Source organism: Labrus bergylta, chromosome 18 (genome assembly GCF_963930695.1).
Source record: "Labrus bergylta chromosome 18, fLabBer1.1, whole genome shotgun sequence".
In the NCBI taxonomy this organism is placed as follows: domain Eukaryota; kingdom Metazoa; phylum Chordata; class Actinopteri; order Labriformes; family Labridae; genus Labrus; species Labrus bergylta.
Window position 1 is genome coordinate 4,363,858 of NC_089212.1, and position 23,763 is coordinate 4,387,620.

The following is a 23,763-nucleotide window of genomic DNA, read 5'->3' on the forward strand; positions in this document are numbered from 1 at the left end:
AGGAGTTTCTGAAAGTTATTTTAGAAAAGGTTCTGCCTCTTTTTACATTTTTTTCAAAATAAAACTAGAAAATAACACATCTGAATGAGAATAGTCTCTAAGCCACAGATGATAAGGTCTGAGCCTGCAGTTTGGGAACATTAGACATGCTGTTTTTATTGAGACTATTTATTTTATCACTGTGTGCTGCAAATGTGGCCCTGCTTGGAAAAAAACAAAAGTGGGTGTAGTAAAGGGGAAGTTAGTTTTGCTTATTTTGCAATATTTTATGAAATTCCTTTTAGGCAGAAATGGCTGTGGTCAATGTCAGGATGTTGTTGCTAGACTTGAGGAATATTTAGGGTTTAAGAATATGCAACACAGCTGTGGAGCTACATGGCAACATGTAAAAGTGATTAAAATCGGTCTGAGAGATTCCAGATACATCTTCAAAGTTTTGTAGCTGCACCTGAGTATTTCTTTAGTTTGCATTATGTAAATGTTGAGTTTTATTCTTTTAAATGTTGAGATTAACTAAACTAAACTTAAAGGTCACATATTATTCTCCTTTTCAACAAGTTTAAATAAGTCTCAGAGCCCCCCAAAATCTGTCTGTGAAATTTCTTGTTCTAAATCCACTCTGATCCTGCATTTGATCATGTCTATAAACCCCTCTATTTCAGCCCTGATCAGAACAGGCTGTTTCTGTGTCTGTACCTTTAAATGCAGGTGTGCTTTGTTTAACCACGCCCTTTTCTGGAAAGGCTAGGGTGGCTCAGGCTTACTCTCTCCATGCCCAGTAATTTAAGGTGAGAAGGCAGACTCAGAGGGCAGAACAAACACCTAGCTGTGGGAGTGTCACCCACCGGGCGGAGAGGTTACCGCCCATTGTGATGTCATGAAGGGAAAATCTCCAAACAGCCCGTTTGAGCACACATTTTCTAAAAAGTGGAGCATAATTGGGGGGGTTTGTAGACAGGCCAGGGACACTTATTAGCGTTTGAAAACTATGGTAAAGTGTATTTTGCATAATATGTGACCTTTAACTTTACATATTTAGTACCTTTCATTCAAGCACTCACACTCAATGTATTCATTCCAACAGCATGGAAGGTAAAGAACAAAAATAGACAATAGCTACAATGTGAAAAAAATGAAACAAACAATTGTAGATTAAAGTAAGATAGTATGAACTCCTTATGCCTTATGAGTTTCAGGGTTTCATATCGTGACAGATCCACAAAGTCTTACTTTTCCGTCCTTTTAGTAAATCTAAAGTAAGTACTATACAGTTGACTGTGTGTGTGTTATAACTGCCATAGTTTGGGAAAAAGTATTTAATTCATTGAGACATGAAAGCTGCAATCCTCCCCCCAAACAAAAAACAGACCACTGGCATGGCACGCGACATCTCTGCAGCTGCTCTACCATACATGCACCTTCCTGTGCTCTGGCCTGAGGAAGAAGGTTTGTTTAATCAAGGATGCAGGGCCGCAGGTTGGGTCTCTGCCAGCCTATGAACCTGCCTACACTTCTGGTAGCGTGCAAAAGAATGGCACACTCTGCACAGAGCTAAGCACTATTAATGCAAACCCTGCCGCTCCTTCTATTCAACCACAAAGGTTGGTGCTGCTCAACAAACATTTCGGGCCTTTGTTGTTGCACCTGTAAAAAAACCTTATTACATCTATTAATGCTCAGCTGACGTTGAAGTTAGACTTTGAGAAGACAGTTTATACATTGCTTAGACTGAAAAGTGAGTTTAATAAATATATACATAAAAAGTCCAAGTTATCAGAACTGATAAAAGGCTGAACATTAAGACCTCCATGTCATTTTACGTCTTGACAGATTCCCAGTGGTTTGTGACTACAACCTGACCAATATATCTGTTGGTTGATCTGGGTCTGTCACAAAGTATATTGGTATCTGCTTCTGTTTTCTGATATTGGCCGATATGCAAAGTCCTTTTACAGAACCTGTTAGGCAGAAACAATGCCTGGGTCATTTAGAAATGATTTTGTATGTGCTGTTTATAGTAGACTCACAGATTACAACCCTCTCAGCACCGTCTGCAGCACATATCGGAGGGTGTTGCAGCTGAGCAGACAGTGATGTGCATTCAAATTGGTTGGCAATGTATACTAATGCAGAGAGAGAGAGAGAGAGTAAGAGCTGGCCTGGGTACCTTTGCATAACCATACATGTGCAAAACTAATGTCCAATCCATGTAGAAGACGATGCACTGTAGCTCATTTTATCAACTATACTTCATTGGTAATCTGTACAATTTTTCATTTTAATTTGTTACAAAACCCTAAAAATCCCCAAAATCTATTTTTCATTCAGGCTCTTATATTACATATTTACAGCCTGACCTTCCGCCACTGGAAAAAAAAAAATCTTCCCTATCTACAAGTGCGTCCTTCTTTCCGTTGCTGTAACGACAAAAAGCAGAACAGAACAATCTTTGCCTACATAAATAGGATTGTGTAACATAATGAAGGAACATTGTGAACCAGCCCAGGTAATGAGTTATATGATCATGTTAGGAGGTCTGCTACCTGCCTCAGCGAGGGTCTTTTTCACTCATGTGCTTTTATTTTCCATTCCTTGAAACACACAAAGTGAACATTGTACTTTGTGATGGATCTGGGTGTTCTGTCATAAAAATGAATGATGCAATCACACATCTGATCTGTTTGGTATGTCCAGTAGTAAAGATCAAGTTTGCTCACCACTGTAGGAAACTCAATTAAAAGACCCCAGAGCTCAACAACATCTGCATATCATGAGGCTGTTTAGAGAGACGCTGAAAAGAACAAACAGTTCCTTAACAAGCCACTGCATGTCAGATTTAAGACTGGCTACGTTGAATGGTGTCAAACAGTTCACACTGAAGTTTACCTTCATTTAGCAGTGTTAAAAAAGACTCTTTATATCCTTAAGGCATATTGATATTTAAACAATTGCACTTGAAAACCATTCAAATATTTAAGAAACATATTGTATGAGATAGATTCATAAATATAAAACATTGACTCAGCATGACAATTGGTTAATAAGTATTCCTCCTCTCTTCTTTTTGTCTCAGGGGATATCATATTCAATGCACAGTATCCAGAACTGCCACCGGATTTCATTTTTGGAGAAGATGCCGAGTTTCTCCCTGAACCTTCAGAACTACCAGTAAGTTTTTTACACTTGTGCAGGCATTCATGTGGGAACCATGAATCAAGTCTTTCTGGAACACTAATGTGTTGCATTGGTTAATGTGACGGTGAGCACAAGAAAACAAAGACACCCCACAGTTTGTGTTTGTTCTCTTCCCACTTGTCAAAAGCCAGATCTTTTTCATCTTTTGCACACGTTTGCCTGGTTCTCCATGTTGCCGTGTTGCCTGATCATAAATGTCAGACAAATGCGCCAAATTCCAGATCCCAACGTCACTGATCCAAGTAGCCAGAGGGGGGTTGAATAAGTGCCACAAACAGCCTTTATGTAAGCGATGTGCAGACATCATGGGGCGTGCGTCGTTTAATAGCTGAAAATGTTGCAATAGTTGGCAGATGATGTATTTCCTTTGCCATTAATTCTGTTTTGGCTTACTGGTTATCTGTAAATATGATCGTCTTCCTGGTGCCATGTTTCACTGGTGAACTAGTCTCAACACGATCAAAGGTCGAGACTATTATTTTGTTGAAGATCTACCTAAACCTGTCCTGTAGTAAAGATAATACGGAGAACCTACCGCTACTTACTTATTGGAGGATTGCCTTTAACTCTGAAGGTCACTTTATCGGGGGTTTGTTTTGCACTGCCACTTTTTATGCTTGTATAAATGTGTTTCTGTCAACATGTGCAGAAGGGCTGGGTATTTCCCACAACCCCACGATATGATACGTATCACGAGGCATCGACATGATACATTGATTTTGGATAATGACCACGTCCTACACAGAGTTCAATACAACAGCTGTTCTTTATTGTTGAGAATACCAGCAGAGACATACTGCTATATTTCTTGTATTTTAAAGAATTCTCCAACTTAAACACTTCAAATCAGGTCCTAAGAGATCCTAGAAATGCATTAAAATATTTTAATCCCAGAGCTATGGCCATAGGTCAATTGTCTTTAAAAACCGTCATCACAGCTTTGCAGTCATATTGATTCTGTAACATCTGAATGGATACATGTATTTTGCAAGGAGCACATGATGACATATTGTAATATCGATTTCTTTAGTGTTTATCTCCAACCAGAAAATGGTAAATTCAACATATCTAGACTTTGTTTCGCACTTTTATGTCTAGAATTAAATCTAGTGTTCAAAGACAGATTGCATCAGCACTGTCTTGTTCTATAAGAAGTGAGGTTTAATGTTTGTATTGAAACTAAAGCTGTTGGACCACAAACAGTTTCAACTTGACAGTAAGTTCCTCATAATCTTGGTTAATTTTTGTAACGTCACCTTAATTTCTATCCTTCACAAGAATTTTGATTGTCCAATCCCAAAATGTGAAAGAAGGAAGTGCTCCAATATATGATTTAGTTTGGTTTGTAAACACTTTTTTACATTTAGACATATTTTTCTTTAAATTATTTTTTTGACATCAAAAAGATAATCTTTTTTTTGCACTGCATATTGTAACATCAGTGTGGTTAAGGTTGGGGATTGGTCGTGGTTTTGGCAAATAAAATCTGGTGAGGCAAAGTTCTGGGTAAGAGAAGAAACAAACTTGGCTCAGCAGAGTGTTTTTGTTCACTGTTGGAAGGTTTACAAAAAGCATTGATGCATTTGGGAAAACAGACATTATTTTGTGCTTTGTATGATTTTTTAAAATTTCTTTTGGGTGGGGGGTGGCTGGGGGGGGGGGGGTGTGTCAGTTATGCAACCTGGAGTAACAAAAAGTTGTTGCAGAACACTGCTCATCAGTACTGCATGTCTACAGGACAGCCAGCTTCAAATCCCAGTTCTCAATGAAATAACACTTTATATAAACACATGACCCTGTGGTGTGAGGAGGGTCCACAAAATGTAACAGGAGCATTTCTCATATCACCATTTTGGTTATTAGCAGGCTAATCTTCATCATCACAACATGTGCTGACAGAGCTAGCAGGTTATTGTTGTGAGACTGCCTGTTGTTGGTCTCCGCTGGTTTCTCCTTCTCCTTTTAAGCACATGTGGTTAGACGTTGAACGAGTATTTCTATGCAAGTGAAATACAAGTGTGTAAGTGTAACGCCACATATCCTGCACTGCACACGTTATCGTCTTTTTTTTGGTCAAATACTTCCAGACGTCACTTTTCGAGGTGGCCTAAAACAACATGTGTCAGAATGGTGAATGGTGACGTCAACCTTGAGAACCCATTCCTAATACCATTACTGGTATTTGTATCAAAAACAACTCATATTCCTGGGAACACTGGGTTGGTTTAATTATTGTATGGCCAAAATTCAGTCTGATTGTTTTCTAGTTAATCAAATAAACGACTTTGTACAGGTATGACTAGGATTTGCATGTCTCTCAGTGTTGATTGACTCAGGGAGATTATTAGGCCTTGATGCAGATCAGCACTCGATTGAGTCTTTTCTCACTGTTGTTAAGTGACGACCATGCAGTTATCCTGGGCTATTTTTGAAGCAGTCTAACACGGAGAAGCTAAATTCCCCTGCTTGTGTCAGAGTCTGGGAGAAGAGCGGGTAGTATTGCTCACCGTCTCACAAATCCAGCTGTGCACATAAGGGGAAGTACCTCTGCTGAGCCAGTGCTTGGCAGCCCATCGCTTGTTTATTTTTCTCACTTGTATTCCTGCTGTGTTTCGCTGTTCCTGCTCTCATAATCCTCCTTCGCCTCTCTCTCTCTCTCCCTCTCTCTCTGCCCTGAGATCCTCCTCTCCTACTCACTCCTTTTTCCTGTATGTTTGCAGTAAGTACAACCCCCACTAACTCTGTAAAATGCTAAATTCCCAGCAATTCCTTCCAGCTCCCCCCAAATCCCCCTGGTAAAGTTTTACCATCAGCCCTGACCATGTGCATTAACAAAGAATCCTCTTAAAACACTTGTCCAGGTTTCTGCAGAATACTTTGTGACTTTAATTAGATTAAACCAAATGATTAAATTTACAAGAAATATGACTATGATGTCGTCTCAGACTCTTAAATTACCTAAAATCCACGAGGAGTGACTTGAGGCCTTCACAAGCAATCTGTTTCTAATCTTTTTTTTTTTATCCAGTGGGCGTTAACATTAGGCTAATTTTAGGTCTTCTGTTAGTGGCTGGTTGAATTCCTGATGTCTCAGCAACACATTACTCTTGTTTACAGCCGGTCAGGGGTATCATTAGCTTCTCTGTTTAGCCTTGTGTTTTTTTCCCCCTGCTGTCATCAGGCTTTGAGTGGGTTAGTTATACATGTTTCTGTTTGGACAGAAATGTAATTCTGTTGGAAAAGGAAAAAAAAACACCATTCCTGCATGTCACATTATTGATCATGAAAGTCTTATTCTTGGAAAAGTTTTAACTTGTAACCTATCAGACTTTGACTGATTTCCCACCTCTACACTGAACACAATGTCAATCATAAGAACAAGGGCAGACAGAACACTTTTGTCAGGTTTTTATATTTGTATTTTACAAACTTTATAAACACTTTAGTTTTATTTTAGCCACCTCAAAATGACAGATTTCTCTTAACGTGAAAAACAAGCCAGGGTCAGTCTTAATGCTGTACTAAATTTGTTTTCAGTAAATGATTTGTATTTAGTTTAATCATTTTAATACTTTCAGTTCTTGCCGAGTTTGGCGCCCCCTCTGGTCAAAGATACACATTCATCTATTTTCTGATCTTGTCCTTTACATTTGTAGGTAACATTTTCTCAAAAAAAAAAAAAAGTTTTGAAACGGTCCAGGATATCAATCATTGTGAAGCTTTACTTTGGAAGATGTAAAAGATGGCTGTTTCTTCAGCATGTCTGACGCCGACCCTCTGGCAGTGGTTTCAGGCACTATGTATAACCATGTATTAATAATCTATCTTTTCTTAGAAGGTCTTGTTTTGCCTTTGAAGGTAATAAAGAAACATTCATATCAATTTCAGTCATTTTCATAACCAGCTATAAAACCCACACAGGAGCTTTAATATGTGAGAAATAATGGTTTGTGTTCTGCTTCTTTCAGAGATGTGCAGGGTAACGAGTCTTTTTTAATTAATCTTGTTGCAAAACATCCGGAAAAAGAGTCCTGGCACTCTAACATTAAAAATACTACAGCCACGATAATGAAGACATCATCAAACATCAGTGACTGTTAAGAAAAAATCCTTTCAACGTCTAAAGCCACAACACACGAGGGATAAAAAAGACTTAAGTACTGCTGCTGCATGATGAGAGGCCACATGTACCACAAATAAATCCTTTACAGTAAAACTGTTCCGTGAGCCATGGAATACAGAATGGGGGCAAAGTCTGCCTCAGATTTATTGAGGTTCACTGTTGCATTGTTGTTATGGGTGCAAGGGTTCATTGTCAAGTGCAATGTAGGCTAAATAGCATCCAGATAGCGGGTTAATTGGCCACCAGGGCTGTTCCTTACCTCAGAGTGCTTTATTGTGCATAAGGCTTGTTTTTAACTGGTCAATACAGTTATGGCTTTGGAAAGTCATCAGTCACTCTAATGGGTTTATTTTAGGGCAGATGGGGAGACATTGTTCCTTTTTAACGTGGAAATAAATCTTAAATGAACCGCGGATTGGCCCCTTACCTCTTACGATCACTTGACCGCTCTTGACACATTTATAGCCGGCTAAACTTTAAGATTTAATTGATTCCACTCTGTAGTTAAATTGCGGCGCATCAGAGATGACTTTAATGTGGTGAACATGTAGAGACTGTAGTAAAGTTTTAAATAGTATAAAACATGCAATGCTGATTTAACCATGGGAACTGAATTAGTGTAAACCAAAAATGAAGCCAACATGCTGTCACCCCTTGGTTTGTGTACTTCAGTTTTGAAGGTTGGAAAGTTTGACTCTTTAAATGCTATTTTTTTTGCAAGCCAGCAGTGACCACGTTTTGACAGTAGAGTTTTGCTGGAAAAGAGTTCTCTGTGAGTGCTAATGCTAGCTTGGTTAGCAAGGTGCATGTCATTTGTGTTAAATGTGATATAAATCTGGATGCTAATTTCAACTGGCAATATAAAAGGTAGCCACATGTACCATGCTGTGTAGTCTATGGATGTAATGATACCAGAATTCTAATCCTCAATATGATAATAGAATAAATCAAAGATATTTATACCTGTTTAGATCCCACATAAGCAAAATTAGAAGTCATATTGACTGTATATTGGGAAAAGATTTTTTTTTTTTGATAACCAAACATTTGCAAACAAACTTGTGAACCCCACAATGGTAATGTTTCTGTACCAAACCCATGGCAATTTGCATTGCAATTAAGACAGTGTTATCTCCTCTGCTCTCTGTCTGTAAGGAACAGAAACATAACTTTTACAGCTTTGGGTTGAATATATGACTAAAGAGCTGTTTTTTTTTTTTCAAGCTTCATACTTTTGATACTATCAATCGTTTAAATAACAGAGACTGTATAGTTTTTCAAAAAGGGTGTGTTTGAAAGGTTAAACATTATACCCTCACTAGTCGGCACCAGAATTACTAGTCGGTTGAACAAATTATTCATATTTTGGCTTTAAATGCCGATCAAGTGTAATGCTCAAACTGAAAACTGGCGCTGTAGCCATAGATGGGCAGTGGCTATTTGCTAATGTAAATGGACCTGCTCTCCTGGCTCTGCAACCCAGATGTAAACGAGCACATTGAACTGATAGCATCTAGTTGGAGCAGCTCGGTTTGCCTTTGATCTAGAAGATAAAGTTGTATTTAGGCTGTTTCCGGCTAAACTGGAATATCCACCTGAGCAATGTGTCACTTTTAACATGGGCATGTGGTTGTTACAGTACAGTATGCTGCAGGGAGGACTGAAGGCCGTTTAACGACAAGACAGTTAGTTAGCTAGGAACATCCCCAATTTTAAGACTAGTGGTATCGAAATGTCTTGAAGTATCAAACATTTTTACACTCTCAATCCACACCCTATTCCATTGACAATTTAAACCACATTAAAGGTGCACTATGGAGTTTTGGTAGAGAAATGTGAAAGTTGGAGTAATTTACAGATTATGTGGTGTATTTTCATAAAATGCTGTGCGAGAAATTGTGGTGGGGGGCCCACAACAGGAAACTCTCCTGGTAACTTTTTTTTTTTTTTAGCTCCAAACAGGTTCCAGGGACCCATTTTTCCTTTGAATAAAGTTTGTGTATTTAGATCAGAAAATATAACATAGAATTGTTTCACTTCTCCAACTTTCAAATTTCACTCCCAAATCTACATAGTGCACCTTTAATGTCTGCAGGGCTGCATCCAGCTTTGGCTTGTTGGAGACGCATCAGAGCAGTGGAGAGGAGCTTGGAAAGACTGCAAACTTAGTGACAGGAAAGCAGCAGAGTTGGTTTACTCATGAGTTGCTTGGAAAAATAACCAAAGAGGAAGAAGTTACCAAAAAAAAGAGGGAAGAAAGGAGGGTAGGTGGAGAGGTATTTAACAAGTAAAATGTCTTGACGTAGAAGATGTGCTGTTGCTTAACATTGTTCTTTTGTTCTTCCCCAATTCAGTTAATGGTGACGAAATGTTTCACGCAAACATCTGCAGGAAATACACAAATCTTTTTTCATTTGATGTAATAAATTCTCAACCCAGTACACATATGAAGCGCCCATCTGGTTCTGGTTGATTGTGCTTGCTTTTGTTTGGTTAAGATTGTTATTTTGTGGCTGTGATGTTCACTTCTGTAATTTTCATAACTTTTCTGCCATCCACTCCCTTCTATGATTTGTTGTAGACAATTACTGTAAACACCCACATATGCTCGGACAGTTAAAGCTATTGCAGTTGTGTAAAGTAAACCATATGAGAAACCCTGAACATGTGTATTTGTGTGTTTTGGCCCAGTAAATACAAATCATGCATGCCTTTGATTACTGACGAAGAAGGAACCTTTTGAGCGTTTCAGATTCAGATTTTCCTCCATTGGCTGTTCTGTTTATTTTTTTAAACCTTCTGGGACCTACGATTACGCTTGTATGGACTGCTGTTTCTCCTTTTTATGTGTAGTGTGAATACTAAGCCCTGATAGGTTTAAAATACTATAGGAGGAAAGTCTGCGTGAAGCAAATTGCTCTCTAATCACACGATACATGTTTGGAAAAAAGTTGCTGTAAATGTGAAAAGCCTGAGAACTAGGACTGAATTATGGATGTAGACAGTTTGAAAGTTTTTCATGCTTTTAGTTTTGGTTTTCTTGGGGGCATGACCAAATGGGGGGCTCAATGACACACTGGAGTTCCTTAGCATAGTCTCCCCCCCAGCACTACAATGATATAAAAGCACTGAGCGCTTAAGCATCTACGATTTTACCGCTTAATTGGGACTTACTACACATATCAACATTACAGTCTACACTTTTGCTAGCTAGCTTTGCCTTTAATCCTTAATTGCATCTTCCAGCTGGAAACATAGACTTTGAAGAACAGCTCGGTCTGTCTATTCAATGAGAAGGCTTTTGTTCCCTCTGGTTCTGGATTTGATTCTGGCTCTGGTAGCTCAAAGATGTTGGGCTAGACGGATGAACTCTCCATTGTCGGGTCTAAGCACTTATCAAACATGTGAGAGAGACGTGTCTCTTCTATGAGTGGGCGCTTCTCAGACTCCTGCTTCATTTTCACGATTTCCTTCAACACTACTTTTTATCTACCATTTTTAATGACTGATATTTGGCTAAGTGTATTAATAACACAGTCTTACTGTCCAAATGTTTCATTCACAGACCTTCATAAATGTTTTTTAAAATGTCTGAAGTTTAGCCTACACAATCATCAATCAGTCAAATATGCTTAAAGCTTTTGTTTTCCTTCACATAGGAGTTTTCATGAACCATTCACACTCTTTTTCTGCTTTTAAGGGAAAGAAATAAATCCTCATAAATAAATCCGCTGGACTTGAGCTTGCAAAGCGCTTTCCTAGTCTTCAGACTACTCAAAACGCTTTTACATCAGAGGTCACACCTACCCATTCATACACTGGTGGTAGAGGCTGCTAAATGACCATCAGATTTAACTAATCCCATGGATTCACATTCATGTGTCACTGATGAAGCAGCAGGAGCCACTTGTGGTTAAGTGTCTTTCCCAAGGACACATCAGACATGTGGCTGCAGAAGCTGGGGATCGAACCCCCAACCTTCCAGTTTAGAGACGACCAGTCGACTGAGCCGCATCCGCCCAATGTCAACTTACTTCTTCTACTGTACAGTTTTACTTTTCATGAAAAATAATTAAGTTTTAAGTCCTAAAACAGAGCGCACTACAGTTCTATCCTAACTTATAACCCAGGCTAAAAATGGTTAAAAACAAGTATGCTATTTCAAACCACAAATGTAAGTATGCTTGAATAAAAAGTTTAATTTTTAAATGTTACGAGGGAAACGATATCATTGAACGGACTGTCCTTAGGCTAATATGTAGTCAATATTTCCAAAGAGCATGACTTACACTCATGATGATCTGCCGTGGTATAGGATGCTGCACAGCAGCACATAACAGTTATCTTTAAATGCATCTCTCTCTTTACTCAACTAATACTTCTATTGGTCTGCCCTTCTGTCCCCTTCTTTGTGCCTCATGTATGATTTGTTTGGTCTAGACTTGTCCAGTGGAGCGTGCATCCACTAAGAATTCTGGGAATTCCCCCAGTGTTTTGCATCTTTTTGACATTCTGTGTGCATATGTCCTTAAAGCTCTAAGCCCCTAGGGTCTGTTTAAATACAACTTTAACATGTTTTCACTTATCCTGCATGCAGATAAGATAAGTGAGCAACAAGCAATCACAATGGAAATTCCAGGATTGTCTCCATAGTTTTGATTTTTATTGTCTGTTCCCTTTACTTATGCAGTCTGCAAATGTTAACTGTCTGCTTTTAGGTTCTGCAAGTGCATGCTTTATCTTCATATATGACTACTGTAACAAAGCTTGAAGAGTAATGATAAAGCTGCTTTTTGTAGCTTTGATGACAATTTAGTCCACTCCATCCTAACTTGGATGAATCCATTTTGATTCTAAGGCTATTCTTCTATATGTATTTAATTAAATTCAATGAGAAATTCATCAATAAAATTAAGTTAGACTAAAATGTCCATAAATAAATCATAATTATGTTTTTATTTGGATCAAGCACCCAGATTAATTTAGGCATTAATAAGTCTGATGGAAATGGGCACAAAGCAAGACTTGGCACCCTTTGTCGTGAGAGGTAGAGATCTGTAATTGGTGTATTGGTTATGGAGTGTGTGCAGTATCTGAAGCTATAAGTAGTCCTTTCATTTTAGTCCGTCTGTTGTTGATGCTTCTCAGGGGCTCCAAAGTCCTGTCCAATGATTTGACCGCTCAGTTGAATGGTCTGGTTGAAAGGGTTGAGGTGTATGTTTCTCATAGCATCAAACCAGGCTATTATGTTGAAAGTGAAAATGGATTCAACGGAGCACCTCTAAAAACCAAGTAACACCGATTGGTAGGTTTGCAATGTATGGAGTTTCCTCAAGGAGAAGAGGCGCTAAGATGATTTTACTGCTTTGAATGTGAGATTGGTTTTCGGTTGTGGTGCTGTGGTATATGTATCTGTCCATCTCAGTCTAGAGCTGCTCTTCAGAGTTGATAAGAATCCACATTGAGTATTTTAATGTTAGTTCTTTGGGGGTTTGAGCTTCTGGAGGTGCCCGTGTAAGAAATGAAGAGCAGGTAAGATAGAAAAAATCCTTGTGGCGCTCCAGAGGGGATGGTTTCAAGAGAAAATGAGGGGGCCATTAAATCTGACCATTTAGTTTTTTTCCTCAAAGAAATGAAAGGACAGAGAGAACCAGTTTTGGCACTCATTTTCAGCAGCTTTCAGCCTATAAAGAGGAGGTTCTAGGCTCTTGAGAAGTCCACAAACACCATTGTCACATAGACTTTGGGCTTCTAGATGTATACAAGCACCATTGAGCAGTGTCAGGACAGCATCATTAACCCCTCGATGTTTGTATACAAGCTGCAGAGGGTCAGTGTGCTTCTCAACCTCCTTCTGGTCTCCTTCTGTAATAGGACAGAACTCATTGTCACAGGTAGGATTTCTCTTTTTGTGCAGAGGGCAGATGATTGAGGATTTCCAAATCGGGATGAAGTATTCAGCCAGAAAGAGTTTTAAGAAGTTGAATATCAGACAATTGGCTGCTGTAGGTCTCAAGCAGGCGGACACAGCTGTCTTTGCTTCGGAAGTACTTCTGCAGGCATGAGGAAACAATAATAACAGCCATACTGTCTGGAAAGTCCACACTTAAACTGAATTATGTTAGATTGAATTGGTAAAAGAGTTATTCAACTCACCAGTATAACGCTGTTTTGTCTCCCTTTAATTTAGTGCTGGGTTTTATTTTTGAGTACAGCATGACCCAAAAACTTGAGTGTTGACTGATGAAGAAGTTGTGAGGCTCAAAAATAAGAGCTGTGATTTTTTTCCACGGTTTCTATTCCTCATTAGTTACCTCAAAAAGGTCAAACTAAATAATACAGTTATACTATCACTAAAACCCTTTTCACACATACAGAAATCTCCTGAAAAAGTCCGGAGATTAGTCTACCCGGAGGTTCTGTGTGAACGCAAACAGCCACATTTTTCCCGCAGACTTAACCTGGAGTTTCTCCGGCCTGACCCCTAGTATTTTTTTTCTGCAGAAAATCCGAGTGAGCTGATGTCTGAACGCGGCCGCATATACTCCGGAGATTTTCAATTTGAGCCAATAGAAAGAGAATGAAGTTTATATACAGTGACTGCCTAAAGTGTCTGTATGCGACCTCTACGATCTCCGTGCACGTAATTAAATGTCTGCATTATGTTTTCTGTTCATCAGTATGTTGTTCTCCACTCTTTTGTGGATGTTGTCATTCCATTGGATTACACATAGCATTGATATAAAGGCAAATATTCTCATTATAGCGTCGTGTAGCGGACTCTCTTGCTACGGCCGCTACTTCCGCGTTGTTTATTTACATCACATCTTACCTCAGGAAACCCCCCCGCCCCCCCTCCCCTCTGACAGAGAAAGTCCCCAGCTGTGAGGAGCATATGTGAACGGCTAGTTCGGGAGAATCTCCAGTGAAGTCCTCCTGTAAATATCGAGATATTATCTGGAGTGCATATGTGAAAACGGTTTAAGAGAGATTCCCTTTACACAAATGTCTGTTAATCCTCAATTAAAAATAGTCCTTAACAAATTATTCTTTTTCAATTTGAGTGACAGTTAAAGGTCCCATATTATGCTTTTTCTGGTTTTATATGCCCTTTAGTGTGTTTTCCAAGTGTCCTGTGCATGTTTAGGCACATCTATGTGCAAAAATTCAAAGTCCACCGAAACGCAGTTTCTCCTACGTCCTCCTGTTAGCTGTAGCATTAGCTGCATGTAACGCTCGGTTCTAGCCCCCCTCGATAAAAATGTGTCAGTGTGACGTCTTGTCAGTGTGAGATCACTGATCTAAGCCCATTGGCTCGTTGTGGCCCAGCAGCTCATTTTGAAATTTCCGAGAAGCGTGCTGAGCAACTGACCAATAACAACAGAGCGGATCGGCAGACCAATCAGAGCAGACTTGGCCCACGTGGGGTCTAACAGTGTGGGCTCAGCAGAGTGTAGCTGACAGACTCAGAGCGTAGAGGGAGCAAGGAGGAGCAGTTCATGAAAACAGACACTTTTTTCAGACTTTATCTATTGTGAACGTACAAAAGTAGGAACATAGATTAAATATACAAACCCCAAAAAGGGCAGAATATGGGCTCTTTAAAACTAAAGTGAGTAGCTGTTTTGGACTATAGTTATTTTTTTATTTTTTATTTTTAAATAATCTGTATTGTATTACTGACATGTTTTGCATAGAACATAGACTGCATTCAATCAAGGTTGACACACAGCTCCCCAAAAGTGAAGCCAAAACATTTGGAGCTCCCCCTACTGACAGGTAACAGTGTAGGTCATAAAAACCTCTTCCTCCATGTCAACAGATGGGACTCAATTCAAACTATAAAATTTAGAATACACAGAAAATGTTTTTTCTGTCATTTAAGTGATGCTGATTTATGTCTGAGTGAGTTCATTTTAGGATTCAGTTTGTCATTGAATGATATATTTAAAGGCTATGGGGGTCATGATTGACAGCTCTGTTGACTCCTGCAGCGCTGATGCACCAGATTAGCAGCGTAAGCAAGAGGAGGAAATACAACGATCACTAACACAAGAGTCATTGAACTTTCAACAACCGTATCTGTTTCAATTCAAAATCAAAATCACTTATGTTGGTTAGCTGGCGGTTAACACCATGGTTCCACCCTATGATCCCAACCGAGGTACGACAAGAGGATGTGTAGATTCTAGGGTTGTCAAGGTAGCAGAATTTTAAACTTGATTTGGTAGGACACTGGTAAAAGTAAAAAAAATACATGAATTCCTGATTCACAACCATGGCTGTAGACATCCAATCATTTTTGGGGGCAACCTTTTTTTTTTTTACACTGGCAACGTTTCATTGACATTTTACCAATGTCTTTGTGCTTTCTGTCTGTCTGTAAGAGACCTTTACCAACTTTAACACCAAAAGGTCTTGTGAAACAGCTTAAGGTTCAAGTAATACTCGAGATCCGTGATTTTTAAACATGCTTTTGTTTTTATTTATTAATCTATGAATTACAAAAATTGACATTGTATCCTCTTAAAACATGTTATCGAAAAAGTATCAAAGCATTCAAAATGTTGACAGCCTTAGTAGATTAATTAACCATCTTTATATGAATGTGAATCAGCACCATTTTTCTGTTTTTGTACACTAAATGTTAAAGCATATTTTTGGAGAAAGAATTGTTTATTTTCCTACTTTGTTAGAAAAGTAAAACCCCTTGGAGAAGTTATGGTCTCATACAATGAGACATTGTTCGTCATTTAGAAATCAGGAAAGCTCCCACAACAAAAATGGAGTTTAAAGCCAACCCAAGCACTCTCCAGTGAAGGAAAAGGAAACATTCCCGACTTCACGGTACCCCCTGGTAATCCTGAATGCCATGCACTGGTGAGCACTTCCTATCTGCTGCTCCAGCTCGTCCCCTGTTTCTGCTCTAACAATGGAGCTCAGATGGCCTATAAAGCAAAGATTATGTCAACCTGGGCATAGTGTACCAACTGTTTCTCCTGCTTCCTTCCCGCTTTTGGGAATAATGCGTTCCAGTTTTTATTAGACTTTATTATTGGCAGGGCTCACTGACAGCTCTGGGAATGCTTTTAGTTTGTGTGCCATTGTTTGTGACCAGAGATGGCTGGTGGCTTCACGATTCTTAAACACCAGCTGATTGGATGGGAGGTGGGGGGAAAAAAGGCCTGAGTGCCAAGAATAAGACTGGACAACACTATCAGCCCTGATACTGGGCTTAAGCATTTCCTGAACCACATTAAGTAGTCAGAAAAGTGCTATTTGTGTCAACAAGTTGTTCTGTTTTGGACACAAACAGCGCAGATCACTGTGGAAAAAAACACAGGGCTGAGAATGCCAAGTGTCTTCAACACATGACAAGAGCAATTTAGCATGATCTTAGACTTGGCACTCTCCGGGGGCGAAACAGGGTGTGAGCCCACACTTGAATTAGAGACTAACAGAGATTAATTTAATACTTTGGAGTTTTTTAATGCCTCACACTTTCAAGTCTACAGCGATTTATTGGATCAGGTTGCCAGCATCTATAAAAATCACATTTAAGACGTAAAAACAAATATCTTCTCTTGGCCTATATAATTATCTTGCATTTTCAGATGCCAGTCCCTCTCTCATTGGCCTAAGATAAATATTGGATGGGAGATGGTATACAGACGGATGGCACAGGAAGACATAATTCTGTCAACTTGGGTCTATTCAGTGTGAAGTGCCCAATTTAGGTGTACATGTTGTTCTTAAAGGAAAACACCATTCCTCTCAACATACATTTACTATGTGTTAGAGTAAGTGTAGAAATCTCTACATTCTAACAGTTCTGAATATGTCACTTATTTTTAAGAGTTCTTGGTATTTTTTACTATTACTATTATAACTGTAACTGTCCTGGCTCTTGGCAGTCAAACCAACATTTCTATACACCTGTCGGATAGATTCCTATGACATTTTGTACAGATCAGGCTTCCCCGGAGGATGGATTCTTCTTACTTTGGGGATGATAGATTAGAGTGTAATATTGTGTATTAACAATCACTAATTGAATTGTAGTAAATCTAGCTACAGATATATTCAATGCAATGAAATCATTTTGAATAAATGAGTTCATCATTTATCTCTGTCTGTTGCTATATCAGTTACAATATAGTATGAAATAACTACTGACATCTCCATCAATCTAGGATGTTTGTTGTCATGCCAACGCACCAAACTAACAATGAACGATACCTGCTAAACTCTAACATTGTCATTTCAAGGCTGTTGATGCATGCCCAACACATTTCATATTTCTATGTTAATTCATTTCATTGTTTTCCTTCAAGAACAAACTTTTTCTTCATTTTCACATCCACGAACAGCCAGCCTGCACAATTTGAAATGTGTTTTTTGAGTTAATTAATCAGTCGGCAGCATGAGCAGGTAGTCTATTTCAAAAAGGGAAAGCTTTTAATAATGTTTGTGTCAGCACACCTTTCTATTTTGACTTTTATTTACGTTGGCTTGGATACCAAAAATCACTAATCTAATACATTTTTAATATCCAGCGTTTAACATTAATATTAAATCAAATTAAATCGTTATATCTTAAGGTAATAAGATTATAAATGGCTTTGTACCCTTTTCAAAAAAGTAAAGAATCTGTGGTTTGTTTATTAGAAGTGACAGGTTTGATCATAAGCCAAGTTTGATCATTTTATACTGTTTTAGCCAGTTTGTTGTGACAAAATAATTGGATTACAAGGTCTGAATTGAACAAGGTAGAATTGTGGAGAGCTTTGGGATCTACCCCCTGTGGATAAAGCCCTAAGGAAGCTTTTTCTTTCATGCAGAATGAGCTAAAGGCCATGTTGTTGTTTTTTTCAATGTAAATCATCAAGAGTTCAAACTCTGCTGGATTGGGCCTTTCACATCTTTTGTTTTTCATGTATCAAATCTGTACATTTTCTGCAGGGCTTATCCTATTCATGAAAAAAAAACAACACATAGATTTGTTTTGGCACATACTGCCTTCAGCAGAGCGGATAAAATCAATTCAGTGAAGAGTCTGTACAGACTCGCATGTCTACACACAAACACATAAACATTGCAACCCATGGACATTGCTTTTTTGGCTCAGTGCTTTTTACTATCTCTCCCTCTATGTTCGACCAATGCTGTGCTGCACCTTTCAAGCACTACCTTGTTAACTCAAAGTCAGAACATTCAGTACAATACAAGATGTACCAGAGCAGTTTCCTGTTATTGACCACAACTGTGTTTTTAGCCACAATAGCGGCAGAGCTCGAGGGATGGCCATGTTTTTTGGGGGGTTCTGCTTGTCAGTGGGTCAGTCCACTGCTTTGGTTCAGACTGAAATATCATAACAACTATTGGCTATAGGGTGGGTGCCATCCAATTTGAGTCATTTCTATGGTAAAATCCCACTTTTTCTTTTTCTTTTAAGTGGTGACTTCTCACAGAGATAGATATCATAAATCTATCGAAATGCCAAAAAGCTTACATTTGACCTCTTAAGAGGCCATGATGACTTAGAAAACTCAAATTTAAACACGTGTTTGTCTTGTAAGTCTACTCATAATAGACACTTTTTTGATATATCACTGTCTTCCCTCTAGTGGCGCTCCGTAAGTTCCTTCCTGTGAGTCAAGCAGCATTTCACAATAAAAGCGCCTTGGGCAGACATTTGTATTCTGTATTCCATAAGCTCTATAGGAGGCAGTATGCTTTTGCTCAGGTTGTCTGTGATCCATCTTACCATTTAAGAGTGGGGTTTGGATGTTAACAGAAACTAAACTTGGAATTGGAAGTTAAAGGAATAAATAATTAAAGGTTTCAAAAGCTCTGAATACTCAATTTATTGCCAGGAAACTTCGTTCACATATTCAAGTTCTCCTGGTTTCATTTTGTTACACCAGCGGTGCTGCTTGGTTCATCCTTAGGACTAAGTATTCAAGATGTTGACCTCAGTTACCATCACCACATTTCACAGTCATAACAGTCCTGCCTTGAACTGGCTGTGTAAAAGGGGCTGTAAGTGTACCAACAAGGTGCATTGCATTTGCTATGAAAGTAAGTTAACACACTCATGCAGTCAAAATAAGTGGTGCACTCCTTTTTTTTATTACTGAGGAACAAATTCAGACACAGTATTCTTCTTCCTCTTAGAGAAAGCCTTTGTTTACGCAGGGAGAAGTCGACCTCTTCCAGCTCCACCCTGCTTCACCTGGGAGCTGCCTAGAACAACCTCAGCTGCTCTGTCATTGGTCGGTAAATAGCTGCATGTGAGCACTTGAGGTCAACTAATGAGCATGAGGAAACCTTAACTGTAATTATAGAAGGAGTGTTTCTCCTGCACCCCTGTCCTTACATAAGGGACCACTTCTTGTTCCTATGATTTTCTCGAAGTTGACAGTTGACAACAACAAATCAGAGTCTCGGTATGCGCATCACAATGGGGCTATTAAAACAGTAATAAGAAACGCACTGCCTCTCTTCTCGCTCCAATTATTTTATATTTGAGATCATTCATTTTATAGTTTTTTTATGACAAACAAATGAAACTGAACTAAGTTACAGCCTGCGTTCATTGGCCTTGGCCTATTTGCCTGAGCTCTCCAGCCCCCCCCCCCCCCCCCCCCCCCCCCCGCCCCATTTTCCTCCACCTCTGATCTCAACTCCCTGCCTCTCCTCCTCCTCAGTGGAGTTTCACTGATATTCAGTGTCACAATCCTGACACAGCACTTCCTCAGTCTCTCCTTAATTTCAGCTCGCTCCTGCCCCGGAGCGCTGACTGCCTCTTTTGGACAATGCCCATCCTTGTTTGCATCGCCCCCTCCTTTCGGGAATCCCGGCATTGCTGGTAACCACTGGTGGATCAGGATGATGAGGTCACTGTCTCTGTTTAGCCTGGCCTTGTAACCCTCCCCCCCACCCCCCTCTTCTAAAACAATGGAAGCTTTCTTCATTAGGCTGGTATAGGCTGCCAGACAGACAGATCAGTTAATTGAAGTCAAAGACATCCTGCTCATGACATCTTGATGTATTGGGTATTGATGGACAAAATATTTCCAGCATGTATTAATCCAACCTTTGACTCAGTTCACACCACTTTATTCTGATTTGCTTAAACATATATGTTGACCTGCATCAGTTAATTGACCTGAGTGCTTCAGCATGGCAGGGAGAAACAATGATGAACTCTAGTTGCACAGAGAAGAGGCCTTACGGGCTCGGCATTGTCGGACGTCTCACAAACAGATTGTACCGCAAGCGCATTGACAGCTTTGTGAAAAGGCATGCCAGCAGTATTTCATTTTCAGAATGAGCTGGGAAAAGGAATCACTTTCGCTTTTTCTCAGAAAGACCCACATTATGCAAATCCCAAACTCCTGCAAGCCACTTACTACCTATTTTATTTAGTCATAAAGTATCGTGTCATCATCTACAAATGTCTTCACTCTTAACCTGACAGGAGCAAGAATGTTTCCCCAGAAAATTCAATCTTAACTTTCTCCAAAGCATGTATCAAATTTTGTAAAAATGTATAAACCAGAATTTACAGAGGGACATTTTCTTCTGAAGCATAAATCATTTTAAACTAACATTCACATTCATTTCAAAGCTCTCATTAAAACCGTTATGGGCTTTTTTTGTTTTTGCCTTGCGTGTTCAGCTTCTCCATTATAAAGCTCTCACAGCATTCATTCTAAAGTGCTCAGTCACCCTTTTGTCTTGATTAGTCCTGACATGTTTCCTGCAATTTACTGTTGCAGTGTTGTTCATATTAATTATAAGCATTTTGTTCCTCGCGCATCAGTGGACCGGTTCCAAAAGAGGGAAAACCTCTGTGCGGTAGAATAAGCCTGGTAGTGGGTCACGTAGAGTTTGCTCTGCTTACTCATACGTGACAGGTGGGTGCATATGATTGTACTTCTTTCTTGGGAATTTGCATGTTGATGTGTGGCCTCAGTCTGCTGGTCAGGGAGGGAAAGTGTGTGCATCATGGAGCATTTAGGTATGCATGCTACACTGATTTCGTTTAAAAAAAACACAACAAATCTATTTTATAAGACAGTTGCGTAAGAAAGTTATGTCAGAAATTGCAAACAAACTCCAGCATACTGTCTAACTTACTTTTAGTAGGAAGTGGATTCAAGCCTGCAACCAATCGACATCACAGCATCAAATTTGAATCAATCCAAGCATCAGCTTCCTCACTGAGAGTTCACATACCAAAAGCTAAAGCTAAGCTAAAGAGGTAATAACTTATAAATGCATTAATTAAAGTTAAAGGAACCGAAGGCTGAATTGAAATCCATAACGGAAATGTCCCAATAGACTGTAAGTTAAAAATTAAAAACACTGATAATACATTATAGTCAACTCAAGTAAAGATGTCCCAACAAATCCTCCCAGAACAGAACAGTAAAAAAACAAACACTCCTATGAAAGGACATGTGGATGAACCTCACATAGAAATAGGAAAATCAGTGTGCGTTTTTAATCAGAACCTGATGGTCACCATGTGGACACAAAACAAAGTGATAACATCGTGTGTGACTTTCCTTAAAAGATACACTGAATAAAAAATGTAATGCATATTGCTCCATCATGAAGTTATGTTGATAAATGGTCTTGGCGTGATAGATTTATCTCTATACTTCAAACTGCATCCTTATTAATAACAACCATAGATATCAGATTGAAGGTCAAAAGTGGTGAGGAAAGTCTCAGATAGAGGAGGTCATACTCTGTACTTTTCCAGATCAATTTACCAGTAAATCTTTATGTGGCAACAGGAAATCCTCCAGCTCAGCCCTTTCCTTCTGATCTGGTAAAGGGAAGTACAGAAGGCTCCTACTGGGTCTTTTTTTCTTTCTACCGCACGGCACAACCTTTTTTCCTCTACCATGGTCTTCCCTGCTAATACATGCACAAGAGCCTGTTTCCTACACATTAAACTATTGCCTTGTAATTCTCCGCTTTCTCCCAATGCTTTCTCAAGTGTCACTCAGAGTCTCAATGATTGATCCGTTCTTTAGGGGTTGTCATCTTACCACATGAATCAGACTTGATATTTGAGTGCTGTGGGCCTTTTTGGCTTCAATCAATATGACTGAATAACCCTTTCCAGCCAAAGCACTGCGCTCACATATCAGGATGTCATTTTAGCTGTCAGAACTTAGCTAGTTTGCAATAAAAAAGGAATGTGGGCAAATTTTCAGCTGAGCTGTGACCCATGGAGAAAGAGAACTTTGGTGATAACTGCACGTTGTCATACTTTATATCCAACACTGATAGAAAGGGATATGGTTGGCAACCGTTAAGAAACCTTGCCATGTGCCATGTTAAAAATGTCTTTGGGAAGTCCAATAACAATGGAGCTGGTGTATATTAAGGCTACTACTACTACTCATAAAACTCAAGAACCTGGTTAAGTAGTACACAACAACACCAACAATGCCAAAAGATAACAAAAAGCCAATCCCTAAAAGTGAGTCTTCAGGAGAGATTTAAAAGAGGACACAACGTTCCCCTGCCTGACATCTCCAGACAGTTCCACATCTGTAGGGCTCCAACTGCAAAGGCTTGGTCCCTTCTTGTGACCAGATTCATTTTTGGAACCACTTCTAGGACCCTGATGGAGGATCCCAGACAGGGTTCTGGCTCATTGGGAGTGAGCAGATGACAAATATAGGTTGGGGCCTGGCCATTCAACGCTTTAAAAACAAGCAATAGACCCTGAAAAACAGTTCTAAAACTCACAGGTAGCCATTGAAGTGAAGTAAGGACAGGCGTAATGAGGTCACTTTTTTCGGTATGTGATAGACTGACAGCAGCGCTTTGAATTAAATGCAGTCTTTAGATGTTACGCTTGCTGATGCCAGAATAAAGTGCATTACTAGTCGAGTGTGGAAGAAATAAATGCATGGATGATTATTTTCTAAGTCACCAGGAGAAAGGTATGACCTGATTTTGGTGTCTCAGTTGAGCAAAGCAGGACTGCATCACTTTGGTCACCTGGGTATCAAGAGATGGCTCTAGCTCTTAGGTTAGAGGCCTCTTGTCAAACATTATTAAATAGGGCACCCAGACTGGTAGAGAGATTATTAATGTAGCTAGTACTGGGACCAGAGTAAGTAATAAGAAGAACTTCAGATTTGGAGTCGTTGAGCTGTAGAACATTGTTTCATATCCAACTTTTTAATTTCTACCAGACAGGACATGATGCGTGAAAGATCGCAGGTGCCAGGTTTTAACGGGGCATAGAGCTGAGTGTCATCAGTGTAACAATGAAAGTATATGCCGCGCCTACGCAGGATTTGCCCCAGGGGCAGCATGTAAACAGTGAGTAAGAGGGAACCCAAAATAGACCCCTAGGGGGCCCCAATAGAGGAAGGAGAATATCTTTGATTTTGTGAGCTTCTTTTTTT

General features: G+C 39.4%; 1 protein-coding gene across 1 annotated transcript in view; it reads left to right on the forward strand.

Moving 5' to 3' along the window:
* babam2 (BRISC and BRCA1 A complex member 2) overlaps positions 1 to 23,763 on the forward strand; it is a 94,828-nt gene that overhangs the window by 4,306 nt on the left and 66,759 nt on the right. The window contains exon 4 of the mRNA XM_020641587.3: positions 3,074 to 3,168. Coding sequence (XP_020497243.1) covers positions 3,074 to 3,168 — 95 coding nt within the window. The remainder of the gene's footprint in view (positions 1 to 3,073; positions 3,169 to 23,763) is intronic.